Consider the following 22250-nt stretch of genomic DNA (forward strand, 5'->3'; position numbering starts at 1 on the left):
CAACAGCAAATACTGAAGCCCGAAATCACACAGCTCCAGCACTTGGGGCCTTGCCCTCCTCCCTGGCGCCCCTTCTCGCACCTCGGCCAGAATCGCCTCGGGGCCTCTCGGCCTGAGATGCTTTGTGGGGCAGGGACGACAGAAGCGAGCAGCGCGCCACGCGGAACACACTTGTTACATCAAACCAGGCCTGGCCCTCGCCGGTCCGCAACCACGTCAGACCCCGGCTGGACCGCGCAGAGCAACCACAAGCCACCGGCGAGCCGCACCGCTCATGCGCAGCCGTGCGGGAGGCGGCTCCGCCTCGCCTGTGGCAGGACGGAAGTTGGGAGGTTGTTCATTGCCGTACGCGCTGCTCGGCTGGCAGCAGAGACCTTGGGTATTCCCTCTTGACCCGCACCCTGGAGCTTGCCCCGTGCCTCAGGGTGTGCTGCTTCTGCCCCTGCCTGTCCCTCCTCTCCCGCCGTCAGTGGGGCCCGGGCTGAGGCGGTAGCTCCGGCCATGGTGCGGGGCGGGGCGGCGGTGTTGCGGAAGGTCAGTGCGGCCGGCCCGCGGAGTGGTGGGGACGGGGCCTGCGTGCGAGCAGCCCCGCGCAGGTGGCGTTCGGGCGGCTCGAAGGGCTGGCGGGGAGCCGCGGTCCAGCTCTGTGCCCCGCAGCCTCTCCGCTGCGGGCTGCCGTGTCGGTACGCGGGCACGGCCCGGCCGAGTGCCCACTTCCTTTCCCCTGTCTAGCCCGCGGGTCGGCTGTTTGCGGGCACGCCCCTCAGTACGTGCAGGGCTAAGGCGAGGCGAGGTGAGGTGCCGGCAGGGTCCCACGCTTGTCTCCGTGCTCGCTGCCTGGGGCGCTGCAGGGCGGGCCGGCCGTGAGGTACGGCTGCCGAGGAAGATAGGTCAAACAGTTCGCTTATTAAAAGACATTATTGAGGGTTACGCGTCTGCTTTCTGGGCTTTAATTATTGCCATCAAAGTTATACCGAAGCAGTTTTACACTCATTTCTACACAACAAAATGTAAACAGAACTTAATACTGATATAAAACTTGGTCGTTTTAGTATGGCAACTTCGTCGATGATTTACGGCTCTATGTGAGAGGAGGAAGTGGTGGCATGGGTTATCCTCGCCTGGGTGGGGAAGGAGGAAGAGGTGGCGATGTATGGTTCGTTGCCCAGGAAAGAATTACCTTAAAGAGCATTAGGGAGAAATACCCTCTGAAGCGATTTGTAGCTGGAACAGGAGCCAACAGCAGGTAAGGGTCTGTTCGATGGAAGCTGTTGTATGCATTTTTTCCAGAAAGCAGTTACTAAGCCTGGTTCAATTTCTCCCAGTGTTAAAGCACTAAAAGGTGAAAAAGGAAAAGACTGTGAAGTTCGTGTGCCTCTGGGAATTTCAGTTCTCTGTGATGATGGCAAGCAGATTGGTAAGAACTTTTGCTCTATTTTAGTTTATCCAGTAGATCATGTCATGTTTATTGATGGCATTTAGCAGACTTCTGACACTACGATGTTTAAGGTTACACATTTCCCAAAATATGTGTGTATTTTCTTTCAGACAGAGTTGACAAAAAAAAACCAACAAAAAACTGTGGAAATCGTTGGAAAAGATCCCTTCCAGAAATTAGCAGGAGTTAGTTTGTATCACTATATGCAGCAGAAAGAAAATTGCTCTTGCAAGCAAGTGTTAAAGACTGGAAGCTATACTGATCCTCCACAGAATCATTAATGACCTTACTTAAATTAGGTGTCCATAAACTCAGGTGACCCTGTAACTGCTGAATTATGACACTTGTTAAAAGGTAATGATCATTGGTGTCAACTCTTCAGGTTATCTATAATACCTACTTTTCACTCTTTTTTAAAGAGTGGTGCTTGATAGTAACTAGGAGGATCTCTCAATACAGTGCTCTTGGAATAGATCTCAATGTTTTCTTTGCAGTTTCTCAGAGTTTTTCTCCTCATACTGTTGAAACTAAAGTCAGAGGTTATTTCGATTTGGAGCAAAATTTGATGTTTGGCAAGAACAGTTTATGATGTAGGCATGTGAGCGTCTAAAGGTATCCCTGAATTATATACTCAAATGTTGCATTTCATCTTATAATTATTCTAACCCTAAGGGAAATACACAGCCTGTATCTTAATGAAAGAATATGGAACCTCTGAAGATTTTTCTGTAGCTGCATCTCTATCAATGTGGATTTTTCCTTGCATTCTTGAACTCAAATATTGGAGGCTTCAGAACTACCATCTTTGCCATAGTTTGCCTGCCTGTACTTAGCACTTTTCTTGAAGTGACTAACTGTATGACAGAAGGCAAAACTGGGGTGTGATTGATTTCATTTGTTTCCAAAGAAGGAAAAATATCATGACCCTAAGTGCACAGCTCTTGCAAGGAGGTGCACAGAAAGTTGTTTCTTCATTGGAGATAAAGTGTGAAGTCACAACTGAACTCCTGCGGGTATTGTGTTTTTTCACTGGTGAACTTATTTTCAGGAGAGCTTAATGCAGCAGGAGAGAGATTCTTGGCAGCACGTGGAGGTCTTGGAGGCTGTTTGGCCACAAACTTTGTGCCTTGCAAAGGTCAGAGGCGAATTGTTCGTCTTGATTTGAAACTTATAGCAGATGTTGGCTTAGTTGGGTAAGTACTGTAGTTTGAGAACTGATACTAGAAAATAAAGTAGTAAATTTCAAATGGGATTTCAAAGGAATTTGAGGGTTTGGAGGATGAGTGCTACTGTACTTTGACATTGCCACTTAAATAACTTGCAGTTTGCAGAAATCAGAGCTTAAACCTATTAAAATTAATTTTAAAATTTGGAAAGTACTGGTTATGTTTTTGTTTGTGAAGGGCTTCGTGAGTCAGTGTAATATATCATTATTAATCAAATTTTTCAATGATGGTGATTATTAAGATAGTATTAACTAATATTTATTAAGTAAGTAGCAGGTGCAAGACAGAGCCAAGAGCACTGGCCGTATTGCATCTTTGACTTGGTGGTACTGGCATAAGTGGATACTCTCAGTAGTAGTTTTAAAGAGAGTTTCAAAGGTGATGTGCCCTACTCTCCCAAATAAACAGCTTGGAAGGAAGTAATTACAAACAAGAACATAGGACTTGCATTTCAATATTACTACTTTATAACATTGCAGATAAATGTATTTTCGTTTGGAGAAAGCTTTCAACAAACTACAGTTGTAAAAATATTGTTGTAAGTATTGTATACAAGTTCTACTCAGCATCTACTGCCAACCTCCACCTGCTCTTGTTTTAGAGTATGTGAAAATACAGTTTTACAACACTGGCACTTCTTTAATCTTGCATTTTGGGTTGTATTTTAGCTGACAGTATCCCTCTAAAATGGGTAAAAAGAATCACAGTTAATTAGAGGAGCATATTTTCTTGTTGAGAGTATGAATCAGCCTCCAGTAGTTTGTGGTTGTACTTTGATCTCTTTGTGCTTGTTATTTTTACTTTAGGAGATTTGGAAGTGGTTTGCTATTAGATCAGATAAAAAACGTTACTGATGGGTCTGAGAAAGACCTATCAGGTTTGGGTACAGGTTGTCATGTGTAGTGTAGGTTACAGCATACACTTCAAAGAGCATATTGTGCCTTAATGGGAACAAAATAGTCACTTGAGGTTATGATTAGAGTAACCTTCCAGAATGTGTTAAAGATACCTTTCAACATCAGAGCACATTAAAACTACCCTTGATAGTTTTCATGTGACAAGAAGAGTTATGATGTTTCTTTCTTTTTTAAGAAAGCCTCTTACACAACCCCTTTATGGTGCCCCTTAATGCAGTACTGGTATTGTTTTTCATTTGCTCATGTTCTTAATTAGTTGTCCCTGTTAACAGGTCTTGATTCTGTATGTAATCAAGTGGAGAGTATATGGTTTTCTATGTGGTGCATGCTTTTTTATCTTGTGACCAATGTTTAGTTACCTGTGGACACAAGTTTTCTTTGATCACTGTTGCACTGAAACATTGTGCTGAATAACTCTGTAACTTAGACTGGAACATAAGTCTTGTATGATGTTCTGTATAGAACAGATGCTGTGAATAAGCACTATAGTCTATCCTTTGTTGTTAGAATAAGCTTCAAGTTTGGCATGAATCAAGGCTATTGTGTCTTTCACAATCCTTAAATCTTTAAAATAAGATTACAATAAGCACGTCTTACAATTTTAATTTTAACTTAGGCTTCTGTTAAAACCTAACAGAAATGGGTAGATGTATTCTGTGAAGAAGCTTTTGTACAAGCTACCATACCCTTTAGAGAATGTTCCTGTATAGCTGACCTTTGTAAAGAGAAAAGGTTACAACAGTCAGATCTGCACATACCAGCTCCTGGGGCTTCACCAGTATTATTTTTGGTTTACCTGGAAACAAAGCTGGTTAGTCCTAATTTCAGGATCCCTCATACAACTCTGTTGCCTTGAAAACGTACAAACTGTGTGTTCAGTCTATATGTATACAGAGCCTCCGTCTGTGCAGAGTTTACAGCTGCTTTACTACATTGGCAAAACTGTAGCATAGGTATCATTGGTACTTAAATTGTGGACTGTTTAATTAACCATGATTTGTATTCCAAAAGACTAAATCCAGCTGATGAGATGCATTTGCTGCAGGTGCTTAGAATGTAAATGTACTTTACAAAATCAGCTATAGCATGTGAAGACTGAATTCAAGTAGACTTGTTTATGCTGTGTTTCCATCTAATTACACATACATTTACATACCTCTCTTGCTGGCATCCTTGGGAAGCATTATTGGATTTAGAAAAAATACTCAGATTTGATTTTTAAAAAATAGTAATCATCTCAGTTTTGGTCCGTTTTTTGTGGGTGGTAGGTTTTGTATGTGGTTTTAGGGGGGAGGGTGATTTTTGGGGGTGTGATTATTTTTTTTTTTTTAAGAGTAACTGAGTCTGCAAAAATTAGTTGATAGCATTGAGTTTGGTTAGGGTATTTGGTAATAAAATACAAAGGAGCCACATATTTGTTTATTCAGTGTATAAATCCTGATTTTCCTCGTAGGTTTCCAAATGCGGGAAAATCATCCTTGTTAAGTAAGGTTTCTCATGCCAAACCTGAGATTGCAAATTATGCATGTAAGTTCACACACTTACTTTTAGAGCAGTAATATTTCATGAGAGCAAAAAGTCTTTTCTCTGACTTGGTTTGCAGGTTTATAATAAAGACTAAGGTATAACCATGTTGCCTGTCAAATGTGTTACACAGATTTTTAATTATGAGAAATACTCCAAAAAGAAATTTGCTGTTTCAGTGTCAAGTCCCTTTAACAACCTCACGTTTTCATGTATGCCCCCTCTAGTTAGTGCTTCAACCTAAGCTGAAGTTCATGCAGGATCTATTTAACATTTATTTTAGTCTCAGCCCATTTAACTGCATCTGAGACTATGCTGTGTAATGTCCTTTGCCTACTAAACATGCACCAAGTTCGTTTACATAAACATCTTGTATGGTTTGGAATTCGCTACCACCTGTTCTTCCAGCAAAGTAAGATTTTGGTTTTGAATCTCTTCACTGAAAAATGGACAGAAATCTTTTTGCTGTTTTTCTATCAGTAAATCAGGTTTAATTATCTGATCAGTTTTAAATTAAAAAGAGTACAAATACCAGTAATGCCTACTGATCTTGCACCACTCCTGATTCAGTGCAGCCTTTTCATATTTTAACTCAGTGTGAAGAGGCCTGTTTTCACTTTGCCTTTTGTTAATTTTTTTTTCCTCTTTGGAAGCTCTTCCATAGAGTGGTTAATAATTTTTGTGTCTGAGACTTCCTTCATCATCCCTTTTGGGGATGACAGGACAGAACTGAAAGGGTGCCAAGACTTGGCTAGCCATTGGTTTTTGGGTGGTCTGATTTTGTTTTCTCTTGGTTTGCTTTTCTTCCTTTTCCAGTAATTTTTAAAATTCCATTTGCCTTGTTTTTTTTCTGCTACTAGTTGTTTAATCTAAATAAGTCCCACAACGTTTAAATGTTTTGTAACATGAACATCTTCTAAAATGTTAAAAACAGTTTTGTTTTCTTCCCCTTCTCTTTTTCCCTTGTCATAGTTACGACAGTACAGCCTCAACTAGGTAAGATCATGTATGCGGATTATAAGCAGGTTGGTATGAAAGTTCATTCTGGTTGTTCATTAAAGTTGTGTATAATGATTAGTTATGTTGCTTAATATAATTTCAGAAAGAAAAGGGAAGCTTTGTAGGTTTTTTTCATATGTGTATCTATAATATATACATATAAAATGCAATGACATGCACTTAATGAGAGTTGTGGAGAAAGTGCTATTTTTATGAAATAATAAGAGAGCTTTAAAGCCAAATGCTAATATGTAATATGAGGTTGAGCTAACTTCAGGTCACTTTGGAAAATGGCTTCTTTACCCTTGTCTCCTTTCTGTGGTTCTAATCCTGCTTTTATAACCTTAGAGTTGTGAACTAGTGTGTGGAACTGAGATTGCTGTGTTCTAACTCTTGTTCAGGACTTTAAAAAAAGTCATTGTTTCTGAGACTAACCTGTTATTTTTATTTAGAAGAGGCAGATTTTAGACAAGTTGACTATACAGAAAGCTCTGGAATGAATAAGTAATTTTAAGAATGGATTTTAAACAGTGGCATATTTTTAAACAGTGGCAGATCTGCAGTAGTGAATGACAGGGAATTTAGCGAATATAACTTAGTTACTGTAACTTACTGTTTTGGCTTTCTAGGTTGGCTGATCTAACTTCCATTTGGGTTTTGGTTTGCCCTGGGCTTGGTGTTTTGGTTTGGGTTGTTTTATTTCTTTGGTTTGTGGGTTTTTTTGTTTTGTTGGGGTTTATTTTATTTGTCCATTTTTCTGGTTTTTAATAAACCATAAAATAGTATGAAGTGATGACAGCCCAAACAGCCAGGATAGTGCACAATCTAAGAGGTAAGGTAGCTGGGTCCAGTTCTTTTTGTTGTAGCTCTGGAGGACTGGTGGAGCTACTGCCAACCACTTTAATTTTTGTGAACCCAAATTCCACCCAGCTTTTTCAGGTAACTCTGTGGTGCCTGGAATCCTTTCTACAGTATCCACTTGTGGGAAAACCAGTGCTAAACGAGACTCTTACTAGTAGATTTTGGACCACAAGTTCACGTAAGGTTACAGCAAACATTTTCATTCCTCAAGCTTGAATGTTCTTTGAAGTGCTTTTATTTTGTCTTTGAAGGGTATGATATATGCAGTACTGGACTTATCATTTGCAAGATTAAAGACAAATGCATAAAAGGTTTTCAGATGAGTTAACCAGAAAAGCTACTTCTCAGATGTGAAAAGACAGAAAACTCCTCTTTTCACTTTCAGAAGCAATAATCTTAGGGGGTTCAGTAGCTGATGCTTGAAACCTTCATTTAACATCCTTTTACAAAGCTGTGCATTAAAGGAAGTAAGTCTTTGTCAGGTTCCCTGTAGAGATGCACACATCTAAGGGAAATTTTTTGTATGTCCATTTTATCTGCTGGTTTAGGGTAGTTTGTCCTAGAAAGCTTGGCTGCAAATAACAGGATTGTTTATAGTGTTTTTGAAAAACTACCCACCTGCCATGGATCGGGACCTCTTGCTCTTACTGGTTTATCTTTCTCCAGCAGAACTACTTGCACTCTGTGGCTTTCTTTCCTGCAGTTTTTTTGTCTCTTACAGAGTGACCCTATTGTTGGCTGTATCTGCAGTTCATGCTTTTTATACTAGAATGTGGGTGATATATAGGAGCTATATGGACCAAAAAAAATTTTTCTGAATTCAAGGGAACTAGTGATTTGTGATTACAGGGAACATTTGTGAATAAGAGGAAGTACTTCAGCTCTGAGTATTGCAACTGCTGAAAAAAAAACCAGCATAATTAAGAGCAGTAATTGAGGTGACTGTTCTGGAGCATTCCAGGGAGAGTGGCTCATTACATCCTTTTTTTTTAAATTCAGAACATGTTTTTTTTTTTTTTTAGGAAATAGGTAGCAATTTGCTTATTTTATCTTAGAACATTTTGAAGGAGAAATTACATGCAAGTTACCTGGTGCTGTGTGTCACTGCTGCTTGGAAAAGACACAAAGTAGAGGATCTGAGTAAGAGGAGTGTGGATTCAGATCTTGATACCAGATCATGGAAACTAGCAGAACCATTTTCATCATCTGCCAGAATATCTGAACCAAGTGCTGTTTTGAGAGAATATGAGGGGCTTTTTATGAGCTCCATAAAAAATATTCTTTGAAAGAACTGAAGTTAGGGAAAAAGCTGCTTTTGATGGGATTACAGCACCCAAAGCCATCACACCAGGAAGTGGATGCTTCTGTTCTAACTCTCCAGTTGTTCTCTCCCTGTTTCTAGTTATAAGCCTGTAGTTCATCCAGCTGTATCTCATGTCACATTTTCATGGAAAATTCTGAAGGAAGGCTTCAAGTATTTAGGAAATGAATAATAATTAAAAAGTGTAACACAAATGGGAGTGTAACTCACTCATAGCAGAAAGCACCCTTCTGCCATAGGTAGCACACTGGAAATTTTGTTTGCTGGCTTAGGGTATTGTTCAGTTGAATCCAGTTGATGTCTAAATGGGTATTGGATAGATTTGACAACCCTACTTTTGTTCTTCTTTGCCTCACTGTCTTAGCTTTCTGTGAGTTACTGAGTAGATATCTGGGGCTTTAGCATACTGCTCTTTTTCAGTCTGTCTCAGCTCTCCTTTACAACTGTCTACAACCCTCTCAACCAGCACAGAAAATGACAAAATACCTTTCCACTGGGACAGTCTCTGCTGGCTTTGGTTGGAAGTTGATGGAACTGCTGGAGAACTGATCCCCCACCCAATTCCAAGGAATACACATGCTTGTAAAAGGAGTCTCTCAAAGATATTCCTGACATTCCTTGTCTGGATTCTTTTGTTTTCTGTAAAATGATAATAGATGTTGATGGTTCAAAGTAACCATTTTTGCTTGTTGGAAATATTTTGTCTGACACTTGTTTCCGTAGATCTTGGTAGCTGATCTGCCAGGACTGATTGAAGGTGCACACGTAAACAGAGGGATGGGCCACAAATTTCTCAAACATGTAGAAAGAACCAAACAGCTTCTCTTAGTTGTAAGTGAAATAAAATTTACAGCTTATTGAAATCAAAGTGCAGTAAATAAGATGCATGTTTATTGCAGTGTAGTTGGAATGTAGGAAGTAGTTTATAATTTGCATGTTTATGATAAATGTAGCTGCAGTATGGTTTTCAGAATGGAATGCTCAAACAACTGATGGTAAATTAAGGCCTTAAATACAATAGAATATAGCCAGTTAATTTAGAGCAGTGAATTGCTCCAAGTATAATTAAAGCACGGGATGATTTTTCTTCTTCTTTCTTTCTGTAAGATCCCATAAAGAAGAGGTTTAAAAATCAAACCTTTTCTCAAAACCAACCAGTTCATGCTTCTTCCAGTGTCTGTAGTGTTACTTTGGTGTATAGTTGCCCTCTGTCATTTCCCAGGAATGAGGGCATGTACATGGACATTGTACTGCAAATTAGTTGATGGAGAGTACTTTGATACTGTAGCATAACTTAATACCACAAAGCTTGGTTTTGTGTCACTTTTTCAGGTTGATATTTCTGGGTTTCAACTGTCTGTTAAGACTCAGTTCAGAACAGCCTTTGAAGCTATACTGCTTCTAACAAAGGTAAGTCCTCATCTTCCCAGTTGATGGTTGTAGTTACATGTAGAGGCAAGAAAGAGGCTCAGTTCTGATTAAGAACTTTCAAAATGTTAGTGTGTCTTCTGGATTTATAATAATAATAATTCTGGATTTATAATAATAATGCAGACAAGCTTAAACTTCTTCAAAATTATGAAATCTTTATTTTTAACTGTCCAGGTTAAACTGCTCTATTTTATTTTGGGCACAACTGCTCCTTCATTAATGTGTGCAGCATATGGGATATTTCTTACAGTCAAGGTGAAAAGACACATCATGTTCAGTTCCCCAGTCTGGATGCATTTTAGGAAATAGAAATACATGGGTATAGTTAAATCCCTGCCTTGGTGCCCTTGCTGCACAGCCTAATGGTCATGAGACGTCAGGCCCCAGCTGTGCAGATATTCAGTATTTCCATCTCTTACAATTGCTTCTGATTAAAATAAAGCATTTTATGTAATTTCAGGTTTAGCAACTGTTTTCTCTCTGGCTACACAACTTAAGATGAGGAATCTTCTGAATTTCAGCTATTGCTGTTCATTTTTAGCTTACTCACAGTTGTGACTTTATTTCTGATGTTAACCATAGTCCACTTAAGTCCTTAAAAATCAGAAAACTCTCCAAAGAATTTCCTTACACGTTTTATAGATCTGAACTTTTTCTGAAATGGATTTTGTGTTTTTGGCTATCAGAAAAACAAACCGAAACCTCATTCTTTTTATTGGAGGCTGTTTCAGAATCAGCCAGCCTGTTTACCTGAAATATCTGTGTTTGAACAAGAAGTCACTGAACATTATTTTCTTCTGACAGGTTGCTTTAATACATCCACCTTGAGCACCTTTACAGCTGCTTAGGCATGAAAGACTGACATAAAATTGAAGTAGCACTTATTAAACTGCAAATACTTACTAAGGCAAATTTACTTATCTTTCAAGGAGCTGGAACTGTACAAAGAGGAACTGCTAACAAAGCCTGCGCTTCTTGCCATTAATAAGATGGATTTGCCTTGTGCAAAGGATAACTTGAACGAACTTATGAAACAACTACAGAATCCTCAAGGTAAATTAACTTCCAATGATTGCGTTCAACAAGTCATAAGATTTCATAAGGGTTAACTGCATTGGCTAGGAGTTGTTTGAAGCTGAAGTCAGCTATTAAATTTATTATTTGAACATATGTTTTAAAACCACTTCCTGCATTTAGAGCTCTGTTTATATGCATTTTTAGTGCTGCCTTCACTGTTGGGGTAGTACTTTAATAAATAGAGATGTCCTAGAAGATCTTTCCAAACTATGATAGGGAAGAGTAAATTTCCAGTCTAGATATGTTAGATAACAGTAACCTCTGTTGAAGGTCCCCTTACGGACATTGATGTATATACATTTCTCTGGCCAAAGCATGTGAAAATACTGGACAGGCCTATATAGTTTTACTTCAAATTTGCTATTACCTTGGGGTGCATTTCTTCCCTTGAGTGTGTAAGAACCAGAAAAGCTTAAAACCATCCATATCCCAAATCCTGCAACTTGGCATTTCTTTGTACTCATCTTAAAGGAAGGTGTAGAATCTTCTCATGAGAGTGTAAGTATGGCTTAACTGTTGTGTTAGTGCTTGTCTTCAAAGCCTTTAGCTATTTTTTTAAAGATTAAGCAAATAATAAATTAGATATTAATTGCAAGTATGTTTACTGAAATTTGTTAAAGCTCATTTTCTGAATGCAGTGCGCTTCTATGGGCTTTGTAGTGATACACTGGGGTTATACTAACTCCTCTGATATGATTTTTCAGACTACTTACACTTAGTAGAAGAAGAAATGATTCCCGCAAATACACTCGAATTCAAAGATATAATTCCTATATCTGCACAAACTGGAGAAGGAATTGAGGAATTGAAAGCGAGTATAAGAAAGTCCATAGCTGAGGAAGCAGAGCAGGAGAATGAAGAATATCGGAAAAAGAAACTACTACTTCTACATGCTTCAGAAGAACAGATGAATAGAAGATAGTATTCGTGGCTGGATACAACACATTTTAGTATTTTCCGTAATATGTATGAACCCGTTTAATTTTTGTTCCCTTTGCCACCACTGCCCACTTCTCTGCTCCCTCCCCCACGTTGGTTCAGTGTCTTTTGGCACTTGGGTAGAGCACAGTGGGGAAAAAAACAGGGTTTTGTGATTTACCTTGACTACCGACTCAACAGAGTAAAGATCAAAGTATGTGCAACTCAAAGTATTGCTTAACAACTAGTGATTCTGGAGTATTTTTTGCCAAATGAGATGAATGGAAGGAATATAACTCACAGAGGTAGCAAAGGACCACGTTCAACTATTCCATGTTTTGGAAACACCAGGGGCAGTTTCTGATGGAGCAGGTTTCCAGGTTGCAGTACTTCTAATGTGAACCAGTTCCGCTACTTCAACAGGCATCAGATTGTGGGGGGGGTTGTTATTTCTAAAGATTGAAAGGAAACAAAAAAATGGCAGCAAGGAAGTGACTTGTACGAACACAAAAAAGCAAAGCTGATGTGTAATGTTAGGGTTTTATTTCACAGCTGCCAGTGTCTGCTGTAATACTCCTGAGGATATAAATCCTGATTCCAAATTCCCACTCTTTCATTTGGGATTTCTTCCTTTTATGGAGTTGTGGGTACACGTTACTTTTTAGTGAAGGAAAGGATAACTGCTTTTCAACAGTTGGGGAATAGTTTATGTTCCGGCTTTTGTGTAATAAGCAGGCATGCATTTTATTTTTGGAAAAAAAATAAAAAAGAAACCAAACAAGTGCTTTATTGTATGTTTTGGGATGGGATGTATGGGATGTTTTCTATTTCAATGGTATTATATTGATTGCAAAGCAACATAAGACTGAATGCATCAGCAGCTTCTCAGCTTAGTTTGGTTTTGTTTTGTAAGCGCACTTACCAAACCGTGCTTCTCTAAATTTTGTTAAAGCAGTCACTGGGAAAAAAGGTGTGATTTATCATGATCCAATTCTATTATCGTTAGTACTGGTTCTTATTCCTATTTTCCTCTAATTTTACTCTGTGTGTGTCCAGCATATTTTCACCAAAGTAAAGCATGGGCTGCAGACAATTTTTGATACTCCATTTATTTCATTGTTGAAAATAACATGTTTAATGGGGGGGGGGGGCGGAAGGATTGCGATGAGAACAACCTTGGCTTTATTTAAGCTGTGCACGAAGAGTTGCGATGAATAGGTAAGGTGTACGGTAACTTGTGGGTTAAGGGCAACGCATTTTAATAAGTGAAGGAAAGCAGCAGCAGCAAACGCAAGCGCTCCCCATCTACCACTGTCGGGCCGGTACCCCGCCGCTCTCCCGCATAACAGCTGCTTTGGGCTGCAGGCACCGGCTCCTCGAGCGTTAACCACGTAGCCGCCGTACGTAAGGAGCGTGTTCACAGCACCGCCTTTCCCAGTGGCGGACCCCGCGCGGGTCGCAACCGCTGGGAGCGGAACACGCTTCCTGCAGGAGCCGCCCCGCGGGGCACGCTGGGAGTTGCAGTGCGGTCGAGGGGGCTGGCGCTGCGGCGGTGCCGGACTAAACCCGCAGCCCCGCCGCGGCCTCCTGAGGGGAGAGGCGGCCCCGGCGGGCGCAGGTCGGGCAGCGCCCCGGCGATGGTGCCTTCGCTGCGTGGCCCCGTGCGCTGACAGGAAGGTGAGCGCCGGAGCGGGCATGGGGGCGGCGGCGGCTGCCGGGCCGTAAAGGGGCTGATGGGCCGGCCCGGTGCGCCGATGTTGAGGGGGCTTCGCTGTCGGTAGGCCGGCGGCGGTAGCGGTGGCTTCAGTGACTCGCCCCGGTTGGGAGCGCGACAGGTCGGGAGCGAGGAGACCTGGTGGTGTTTGGCTTTTGCCGGGCAGGCAGGGCAGCAGCTGAACCACTCGGGGAGGGGGGAGGTTTGTGTTTTCCTTTTCGGCCTTGGCTGTCGTCATCTGTTTTTCCCAGATCAGCGGGAGCCCGTGCTACATGCTGGAAAACGCTAGTGTATTAACTAGGAATGCTGAGTCTAATCCTGTGCATCTGGATTTAATTTTAATAGGAGTTTTGTAAGACTTGGAACTGTGTGATGGATTTCCAGAAGAAGAAAACATGACTGGTGGCACTGATTCTTTACCAGTTACTTCCCATTATCTTGAAACAGGATAGCTGTTGGTCTCTCGTTGCAGGTGGTCAGTTATGCAAAACTCATTATGATTTTTTTAAACTGATAACACTGTTGTGGATCGGTAGAGAATGTGTTTGTTTATAAATTGTTCTTAGTGGGACCTCTCCTGCAGAGCTTTACAGAACAGCAGTGGTCTTAGGGCTGTGCAAGGGAACAGACCTGGCCTTACTCATCACTGAAGTATGTCTCTAGTAAAGGCTTTTTTTTTTTTTTCCTTCTTTGCTTATTTTGTGCAGCTTGTGAGCAGTTAATGATCTACCAGGTTTTAACCAGCTTCAGCAAGCATCTCTTGTTACAGCAGCATAGATCTTTAAAATAGGAGCTGTGGCAAAGTCTGTCCCTGAAGTGGTATGAGGTAACGGTGGTGGACAGGATACAAAAGCCTTGAATATTAAAGCTGTAAGATCCTTGGGATATACAAAGCTTGTATCTATAATCCAGGACAAGACAGGGTTTCATCTGCCCTAGCCAAAGTGAGCTTTCTTCCCCTGGACAGCTGGTTCAGAAGTGGCTGAGGTCCTTACCTGTGCAACACCACCAGTGACAGAGAATAAAGTCAGATGGACTAAAAGGAAGATTAAAAAATACTCCCATGTCTATAGAAATGGAGGACTTTCAGAGTTAGATGTGGTAGAATATTCCATACCTGTTCTGTATCTGTTTGTTACAACAGCTGGTGGCTGCAGGTTGTCATCATTTAATGGGAGGGACTCTTGGGATAGGCAAGGCTCCTTTTCTGACACGTTTGTTTGCCAGTACTAATTTTCTACTTGATTATGGTTATTACTGAGCACTGGCTGGTATTCTGAGGAGTGACCCTGCAGAGGGAGATCTGCATGTTTATCCTAGCTTTGGTTGCTACTAAATGCACAGAAAGCTTAAAATTGCTGAGAAATACTAGTGAATAAAAAGATCTGCTCCAAGCTGTGCAGTAATGCTTTTTTGAGACCCAGACTTAAAAAAATACAAACAACTCAGCTCTGCTGCTTCTCCAAATGCAGCTGAGAGTGTTGCTGCTGACCTCTGCAGCCTTTCATAGTTAGTGTCCCCAGATTGCTGTGTTTACTCATAGTAGTCTTGGCTGATTAAGTTGGTAGTGGGAATGCTTGATTTGATTTTTGTCTGCATTTCTGTGTCTTACATGTGATAGCATTCATATTGGAGGACTCCAGACTTGGAAATTCACTTTCTCGTTTAGTGAAAGATATGGGTTGCATGAGTGTGTGCTGTCAGGTCTCTCTCTTGCCTAGATGGTTTGATAAATTCTTCGATGTTGCACTCCAGGAGACTACACATATATAAATGTTAGATTATTTCAGGATTTGATATAGATTATTTAAGAGAAATTCAATGTCCTTGTACATGTTAGTACAGCAAACTCACCTTTAGATTGTAGCTCTTAACAGTCACATAATGACATCCTTGTAGATCTGACATCATCCAGCAGAAAAGCCATTTTCCCATTATGACCTGCATAATTGTTCCTGGGACTCAGTGGTGTGGATCTCGTATGGGTGTAAAGACTCCACAAAAAAAAAAAAGATCCTTTATCTTCCTCTGGGAAAGCTAGACAGCCATTGAAAACGCATCATCATCAGTACTTCCCTTGTGTAGAAGCCAGGAAGGAATAGAGAACCACAAGTATATAAACAGTTCAGAGTCTGTGTTTTGTTGTCATTAAAAACAATTTTATCCCCTTCACCCTGCTGTTTAAGTGCAGCCTGGAACCTAACATCTGAAATAATAATTTTTTGTGACTTGGTGTGTTTGGGAGTTTATTTTGTTAGAAACATAAAACCGAGGATCTGAAAACCTTTGTGTCTTGAAACACCCTTGAGAAAGGGAGCTGTTTGCACCCCTCTTATCTGTTCCATAAAGACAGAGATAAGTAGATAGAAAGAGAACATGTTCCTGGGGAAAGGGGAAAAAAAAAATGTAGTTTGAGCTTTGTTTTTTAAATAAGAGGAAATTGTACAAAGGTGCTGAAGTCAGCCTAATGTGAGCATATCTGAGATTCCTTATTTCTGAATTACAATGTTAAACAAATGCATGAAACTAATATGATGCTGACACTCTCCTTGTTCTGTCTCTTAGATCCAGTAACACCTTTCTTCCTACTTCTAGAAGTTGCTACGGTTTCTCTTGATTTGAACACACTGTTGGTAAGTACACTGGATCAGTCTTAATTAAGGCAACATCTGTTTTGTTACTGACTTAATCAGGGACCTGTAACTGAAGCTGTAATTACAGCCATAAAGCTAGCAGCTTTGCAACATGCAACAGCATTCCATCAGATGGAGCGATCATGGATAACTTACCTACAAATTCACTTTCCCTTGATACCTCTAATGGGAAAATGAGATATTTTCTATGTATTTCCTAAGCCAAGAGAAGCACTAAGGGCTCTTTAATTTTATTAAAAACAAAACAAAGAAACAAACAAAAAAACCCACTCAAAACCAAACAAAAAAAACCTCACCCCCTCAAAAAACCCCCACGAACCCAAAACGACCACCACCACCGAAAAAAAAACCCTCAACCAACTAAACCCAAAAAAACACCTCAGCAAAGCCCAGCCAAAATCCCTACCTTGAATTCCTGGTGCGTCTACCAAAAATAAAATATGCAGGGTGGTCTAAGCACACTTGGCAACCATAGGATGAACTACAGACTAAAGTCTTCTGTCTGTGTAACTGTTACAGCAGAGGTAATAGAAAAATACAAATTTCCCCATGCTGTCTGAAGTCCTGGCAGTGTAGTCCTTGCCATAAGTCTACCTTGGTGACATAGAAGGAAAGAAAATACCCCCTTTCTTCTTGTCCGCCCTCTTGTATTAGAGAATACGGATGAACCTCACATCTTTTTTTGCCCACCCTGCATTAACTCTGCCCAGATTTTCAAATGCAAATGAATTTGCACAAACCATGGGTTTCTGAAAATGGCCACTCCTGTGCTTATTCCAGCTGCTTCCAGTATTTGTGGAAATTCCTCATCTGAAAAGTTCCCTGGGTATTTGATGTTTGCAGGTGTAGAAGGAGAGTAAGGGATCAGATCGTAGTTCTGTATGGTTGCAACCATGTCTGCAGCCTTTCTGAGATACAGATGTTCAGGTATTTGTGTACACATTAGGTAGAGCTTCTGGTACCTAAAGAATTGTTTTGTGACTTTAGACAAATAAGCACAGTGCATTGTAATGATTTTGAAAAAATTTCAGTAGGAGTTTATGACCGAATGGCACTCAGTGAGAATATTTAAGGTACTCTCATTTTTAGGTACTATAATTTTTAGTGTCTTGCTTCAGATATGTTCTGAGGTTGATGCTCAGTGCCTGTTATGGATTAGGCTTCTTTAAAGTATCTCAAGCTCCCAGAGGAGGGAATTACTCAGACTGAATCTTTTTAAAAGACCCATCATTGAGACTGTTTCCCGATATCCCTCCAGGTAAGAGACTATATACTGGGTACACAGACAGGGGTTATATTGAAAAGGAAGCAATGTTCTTTAACACTGGTTTTGAAGAGGAAAATGTGACCCCTGAAAAGCCATCTGCTTTCTGGAATTGCTTGCGTCTTGGACAGCTGCTTTTGAGAGGCAGACATAGTGTGGAAGAACTGTTAATTGCCTTTGAAAAAGTCATAATCACGTTAATCAGCAGAGTCTTCTCTGCTACTTTACAGCTCTCATCAACAGTTTGTTCTATATATAATGTGTATAACTGTGTACGTATCCATTCCTTGTCCAGTCTAACTGTGTTGGGTTTAAGCAATTCCTTTTAAGATAGGACTTAAAAGTCCTACTCTGATATTACATCTGGGCTAAAGGGGGAGCTGCCAGTTGAGGAGAGGTGAACTTAAATCACAGTCAGTGATTCACTTTCTCCACCTGAACTCTGTAGAAGTCCACACAGTGACACAAGATGAAAGGCTGTGTAGAATTACATGTTCAAGTGCTCCTTTTGAATTTTGATCACAGTGAATTTAGGAGTCTGTCAGCTGAGCAGTCCTAACAGTCTGTGAAAGAATCTGGTGTTTCATTAAAGCATGAACTTGGTAGTGCTAGCTCCACATAAGGGTGTAAGGCAAAGAACGTGCCAGAGAGTTACTGCCTACTGGCTGCCATACAAGTTTATTAACCTGGGATGAGTCAGTGTTAGTCCTGTGTCTGTAAACTTTCACCTACTGACTTTTTTTCCCTCTTCTTCATTGCAGGAAACGACTTCTGTGAGCAAGCATGGGCTGCCGGGATGTTCATGCAGCCACCGTCCTGGCCTTCCTCAGCGGAACAGCCTCAGTAGCTGGACTCCTTGCAGCAGTTCTTCTTCCAAACTGGAGGCAAATGAGACTGTGCACATTCAACAAGAATGAGAGGAACGTGACAGTTTACACTGGACTTTGGATTAAGTGCGCTCGCTTTGATGGGAGCAGAGACTGTGTGATATATGACCCACAGTGGTACACTGCTGTCGATCAACTGGATTTGCGTGTTCTTCAGTTCGCCCTTCCACTGAGTATGTTAACTGCTGTCTCGGCTCTGTTTCTCTGCTTGATTGGCATGTGTAACACAGCCTTTGTATCGACTGTGCCAAACGTCAAACTGGCTAAATGCCTTGTGAACAGTGCAGGCTGCCACCTCGTGGCTGGCCTCTTGTTCCTGCTTGCATGTGCCATTTGTCTCACTCCATCAATCTGGGTCATTTTTTATAACAACTATCTGAACAGAAAATACGAGCCTATCTTTAGCTTTGACATCTCTGTTTTTATTGCCATTGCCAGTGCTGGTGGTCTGTTTTTCACTTCCATTATGCTGTTTCTGTGGTACTGTGCATGTAAAAGTCTACCTTCTCCTTTTTGGCAGCCCCTCTATTCCCATGCCCCTAGCATGCACAGCTATGCCTCCCAGCCGTACTCTGCACGCTCTCGTCTTTCTGCCATGGAAATTGACATTCCTGTTGTGACACATGCAACTTAAGAAGACAAACTCTTGGAAGCCAAGTTCTTAAGCTCATTCAGACCGTGAGAATTGCAGGCTTGATTCTCTCTGCTGCCTTGTGCTGAGCATAATCATTTGTAAGGTCAGGTTTCCAAAGGTGCAAAGCAGTGGAGCTGCGAGTTTAGCAAGCCTCTTGCTGTTCTCATGTGTTACTTCCTGACCAACTTTTTTTGTTTTCTGTTGGCTTTTTTTTAACTCTGAGCTCACTACAGACAAAGTTGCTGCTGCTCCTTGGACATTACACTAACAATAGCACCCGTTCATCCTTCTGATTACTGAGGTCAGAGCAGGTTTGAACATCTTTGCTATTTGATAAGCTACTGGTCCCATTATAAGAGCTACATAGGTGGACCCTTGCACCCCTGCATTATCCAAATGCAGGCAGTGGAACTGAGTGCAAGGAGTTCAGATTTTCATGTTCATCTGGACACACATATTTTAAGATGTAATGTATGAAAAGGGTATTTGGCAGACTAATCCAATTCTGTAGCAGTCTGTTTTCCACTGTACACACAAAAAGCTACCTGCTTACAAACTTCTGTAATGGAATTGGTGTCAAATTACCCTTTATTTTCAAAGTAGCTATCAGAAGACAAAAATCTGATTTAAGTAGTAATGTTGTTCTGTACTGTAATAGCATTTTGTGAATTGCTGGAGGCTAGAAACTTTTTTTGTGATTTTTATTTCTAGTCTTTTTTACTGAGTTAGCAAGTTCACTGAATCTATTTTGTGATTAAAACAAAAGCCACCTGTATTTTAAAAATTCTGTTTAGAAGCTTGAATATTTTATATGAAGGCCATCTTAAAGATAGATTTTCAAGTAGGCTTTAAAGTATTAGTTCTGGAGGGAAATGTCACTTGCTGCAAGATGGATTAGGAAAACCATGAAGAATTCTGAAGGCTATGAAAGATTCTTTTGGAACAGCGTACACAAGCTATAACAACATCCCTCTAGGAGGGGGATTATAACCCTGAGGAGAGATTTTTAAATCTAGAATTATTTTTTTTTTAATGTATATACAAGTAACAATGAGCTTGTGTATTTTTCAGAGTCGTTTTTTATGGTTGTTGACTTTTCATGCTGTAGCTGATTTAATTACCAACTTCTCAGCCTTTTTCTTCGACACCTTTCAAGTTGAGCTATTTTAAAATCCAGTTATTTCCTCTGCTGCTACTTCACAAGTGGAAAAAGTTTCCTATTCCTATTTGCTGTAAGATGAGGTTTTAAATAACTTAGCTTCACCTTGTAGCTCTGCAAGGATGAGGAAGGATTATAAATTCCCAATCTGGGATGTCTTTGAGTCATGTTTTTTTCCTTCTAAAATGCAGAGCAAGTCAGCCCTAAGGATCAAAGCTTTTCAATATGGGCTCTGAAATTACCTGGAAGTTTTATGACAGTGAGTTGAAGAGTGTTATAATTAAGGCAAGTATTTGATTTGCTCAGATTTTGGTGACTTGAGATCTTGTGTTGAAGACCTCATTCCAGTAAGGAAAGTTATTTTGATTGATGGCATTCTGGAGCTCAGTGGATATTTGTATTTTATTTATCTCAGAACAAATTTGCTTTGCTAAAAAAAAAAAAAAAATCTTAAATTCCAGTTCTGTAAACTCACCGAAGGCCCTGAAAATTAGTTCATTTCTTTTTCCATGGGAACAAATGCTGTGCTGGGCAAATCTTGTTGTGTTACAATCTGTGTGATAACAGTGTACTAAGAGGAATCATTATGTTATAGCTGGTGGAGCTGGGATTTCGGCATAGAGTAGGGAAGCTGATCCCTATCATAAATTCCAGCATAGTCAGGAAAGTGACAGGCCTTTTGGACCAAGTGCTTGATTAAATTGCAGTCTAAGGAATTAACACTGTAGATGATAAAAAGCACTTGAGAACACAGGCCTCTAACATTACATGAATTTAATACCCTTTTAGGTTTATGAGGCATGATGTTAGGTGAAATATCTTTTATAATTTCTTTAATCAAATTGTGACTTGCATGGGATTAGAACACGCATAATGACATGCAAGCCAGTTGTTTCTTCGAAACTGAACTTTGCTTTGCAGTTACTCTGTTTGTCCAGCCTCAGATTCTGTTGCTGTTTCAGCTGCCCATATTGTTTGATGCCTTGTCAGGTCAAAGCAAAGGGACTGCTGGTTTGTGATTTAACATCCGCTTGCTTCTTCATCGCTCTGGTGTCTCTTCTTCTTTGTGCCTTGCTTATGTTATGAGCTGGTCGCTGAATGTTAGTTTACAGTCAGTGCCTGGTATGCTTTTTGAATTTACATTTTTATCATTTTGGAGAGATGAGGAATACATCTCAGTAATTTTAAAAGGAGCTGAATCTTCAGTATCTCCAGAGCAGGAAAGGCAGCCTGGCAAACTGATGTTTTCTACAAGAGAGTAAATGCAGCCAGTGTTTTGTTCTGTACACTTTAAATAGCAGATGTTTCTGACAGCTCTTTTGTATTCTTTGATTTTTATGCACTAAACTTTCAATTGATATTTGCTGCTGCCTCAGCTGGTAACTTGTTGCTTTGAAAATTGTGTCTTTCCAAAAGTCTAATAGAGCCAAGCTGTGGGAGGTGGGGATCCAGAAGCTAGTGGATTCCAGCACAGTTTTCACTTAAGGTCTTATTTATCAAAAAGACTATTGCATCCTGTTGTATCACTGAAGCACGGATGGGTTTCTTTGAACAGTGCTGTTAATGTGAATTTCTGCTGGATCCCAAGCGAAATTAACTGGAAGTGCTGTGCTTTATTTCTCCTCCTCTACAGAAAGAGGTGGCCAACCTGCGACACTTGAGCCAGGTGCCACTGCAGCAATTCTCTTGCGAAGGTTACCACTGTGCCCAGCAGCAGGGCTGGGGAGTGACAGGCCTCCTGGGATCTGGGGGAACAGGACCCATGTCTCCTGCATGTGTCTCCACCAGGGGCCAGCTGCTGTGAGTGATTGGTAGCCCTGCCACTGTACAGCTGCTCTTTCCTGGGCGCTTAGCTATGTACAGGACAGGCCTCTCTGGGCCTTGAACGCAGGAAGAGGTTTATTTGTGGCTGATGCAGTCAGAGGGTGCTCTGGGATGACAGGAGCCTGTATTTTTTTTTCAAGTAATTCCTGTCCAACTTCTGAAGTTGTGTTTAATTACAGTGTTGGTTCTTTTTATGTGAAACAAGATGCGTATTTTTAATAAAACATTCTCATACAAATGGAGGTGATTTTGATTAATTTTGTGGAAAGCAGTAACTGCTAGAGTATCAAGGTCTACCTGTTTTGGTACTGTTTGCCAGACTTTCAGATGCCTTAGCAGGCTCACGATGTTGCTTATATTGCATATATACTGCAATTTAACTCCTAATTTTACAGGACTCTT

At 40.6% G+C, this 22250-nt stretch overlaps 2 protein-coding genes across 4 annotated transcripts; both read left to right on the plus strand.

Annotated features, from left to right (window-relative positions):
* Nucleotides 1–413: 413 nt before the first annotated feature.
* On the plus strand, nucleotides 414–11956 carry GTPBP10 (GTP binding protein 10). The gene is made up of 10 exons (XM_061468438.1): nucleotides 414–534; nucleotides 1053–1246; nucleotides 1326–1417; nucleotides 2487–2631; nucleotides 5035–5108; nucleotides 6078–6130; nucleotides 9010–9117; nucleotides 9619–9696; nucleotides 10647–10770; nucleotides 11499–11956. The coding sequence occupies exons 1-10, from the start codon at nucleotides 502–504 to the stop codon at nucleotides 11714–11716; spliced, it is 1119 nt and encodes a 372-aa protein (XP_061324422.1). The 5' UTR covers nucleotides 414–501; the 3' UTR covers nucleotides 11717–11956.
* A 1383-nt stretch (nucleotides 11957–13339) lies between these two features.
* CLDN12 (claudin 12) lies at nucleotides 13340–22086 on the plus strand. 3 transcript variants are annotated; one of them, XM_061468428.1, is made up of 3 exons: nucleotides 13340–13389; nucleotides 15992–16059; nucleotides 18106–22086. In XM_061468428.1, exon 3 carries the CDS (start codon nucleotides 18128–18130, stop codon nucleotides 18863–18865), a length of 738 nt encoding a protein of 245 aa, XP_061324412.1. In that variant the 5' UTR covers nucleotides 13340–13389; nucleotides 15992–16059; nucleotides 18106–18127; the 3' UTR covers nucleotides 18866–22086. The 3 variants fall into 3 exon arrangements, with proteins under 3 accessions (XP_061324412.1, XP_061324414.1, XP_061324415.1); XM_061468430.1 differs by lacking the exon at nucleotides 13340–13389 and adding an exon at nucleotides 13658–13696; XM_061468431.1 differs by lacking the exon at nucleotides 13340–13389 and adding an exon at nucleotides 13874–13898.
* The last annotated feature ends 164 nt before the right edge of the window (nucleotides 22087–22250 follow it).

This window comes from Pezoporus flaviventris, unplaced genomic scaffold, assembly GCF_033815535.1.
Source record: "Pezoporus flaviventris isolate CSIRO_AGI_PZ_B2104156 unplaced genomic scaffold, CSIRO_AGI_Pfla_v1 ptg000047l, whole genome shotgun sequence".
Lineage (NCBI taxonomy): Eukaryota > Metazoa > Chordata > Aves > Psittaciformes > Psittacidae > Pezoporus > Pezoporus flaviventris.

What these genes read in the sequence shown, in the direction of transcription:
- GTPBP10 (XM_061468438.1), top strand. Translation starts at nt 502, where the DNA reads ATGGTGCGGGGCGGGGCGGCGGTGTTGCGGAAG. An exon ending in GGGCGGCGGTGTTGCGGAAG is followed by an intron (nt 535 to 1,052) that starts GTCAGTGCGGCC and finishes TGGTCGTTTTAG; the next exon opens with TATGGCAACTTCGTCGATGA. An exon ending in TGATGATGGCAAGCAGATTG is followed by an intron (nt 1,418 to 2,486) that starts GTAAGAACTTTT and finishes ACTTATTTTCAG; the next exon opens with GAGAGCTTAATGCAGCAGGA.
- CLDN12 (XM_061468428.1), top strand. Translation starts at nt 18,128, where the DNA reads ATGGGCTGCCGGGATGTTCATGCAGCCACCGTCCTGGCCTTCCTCAGC.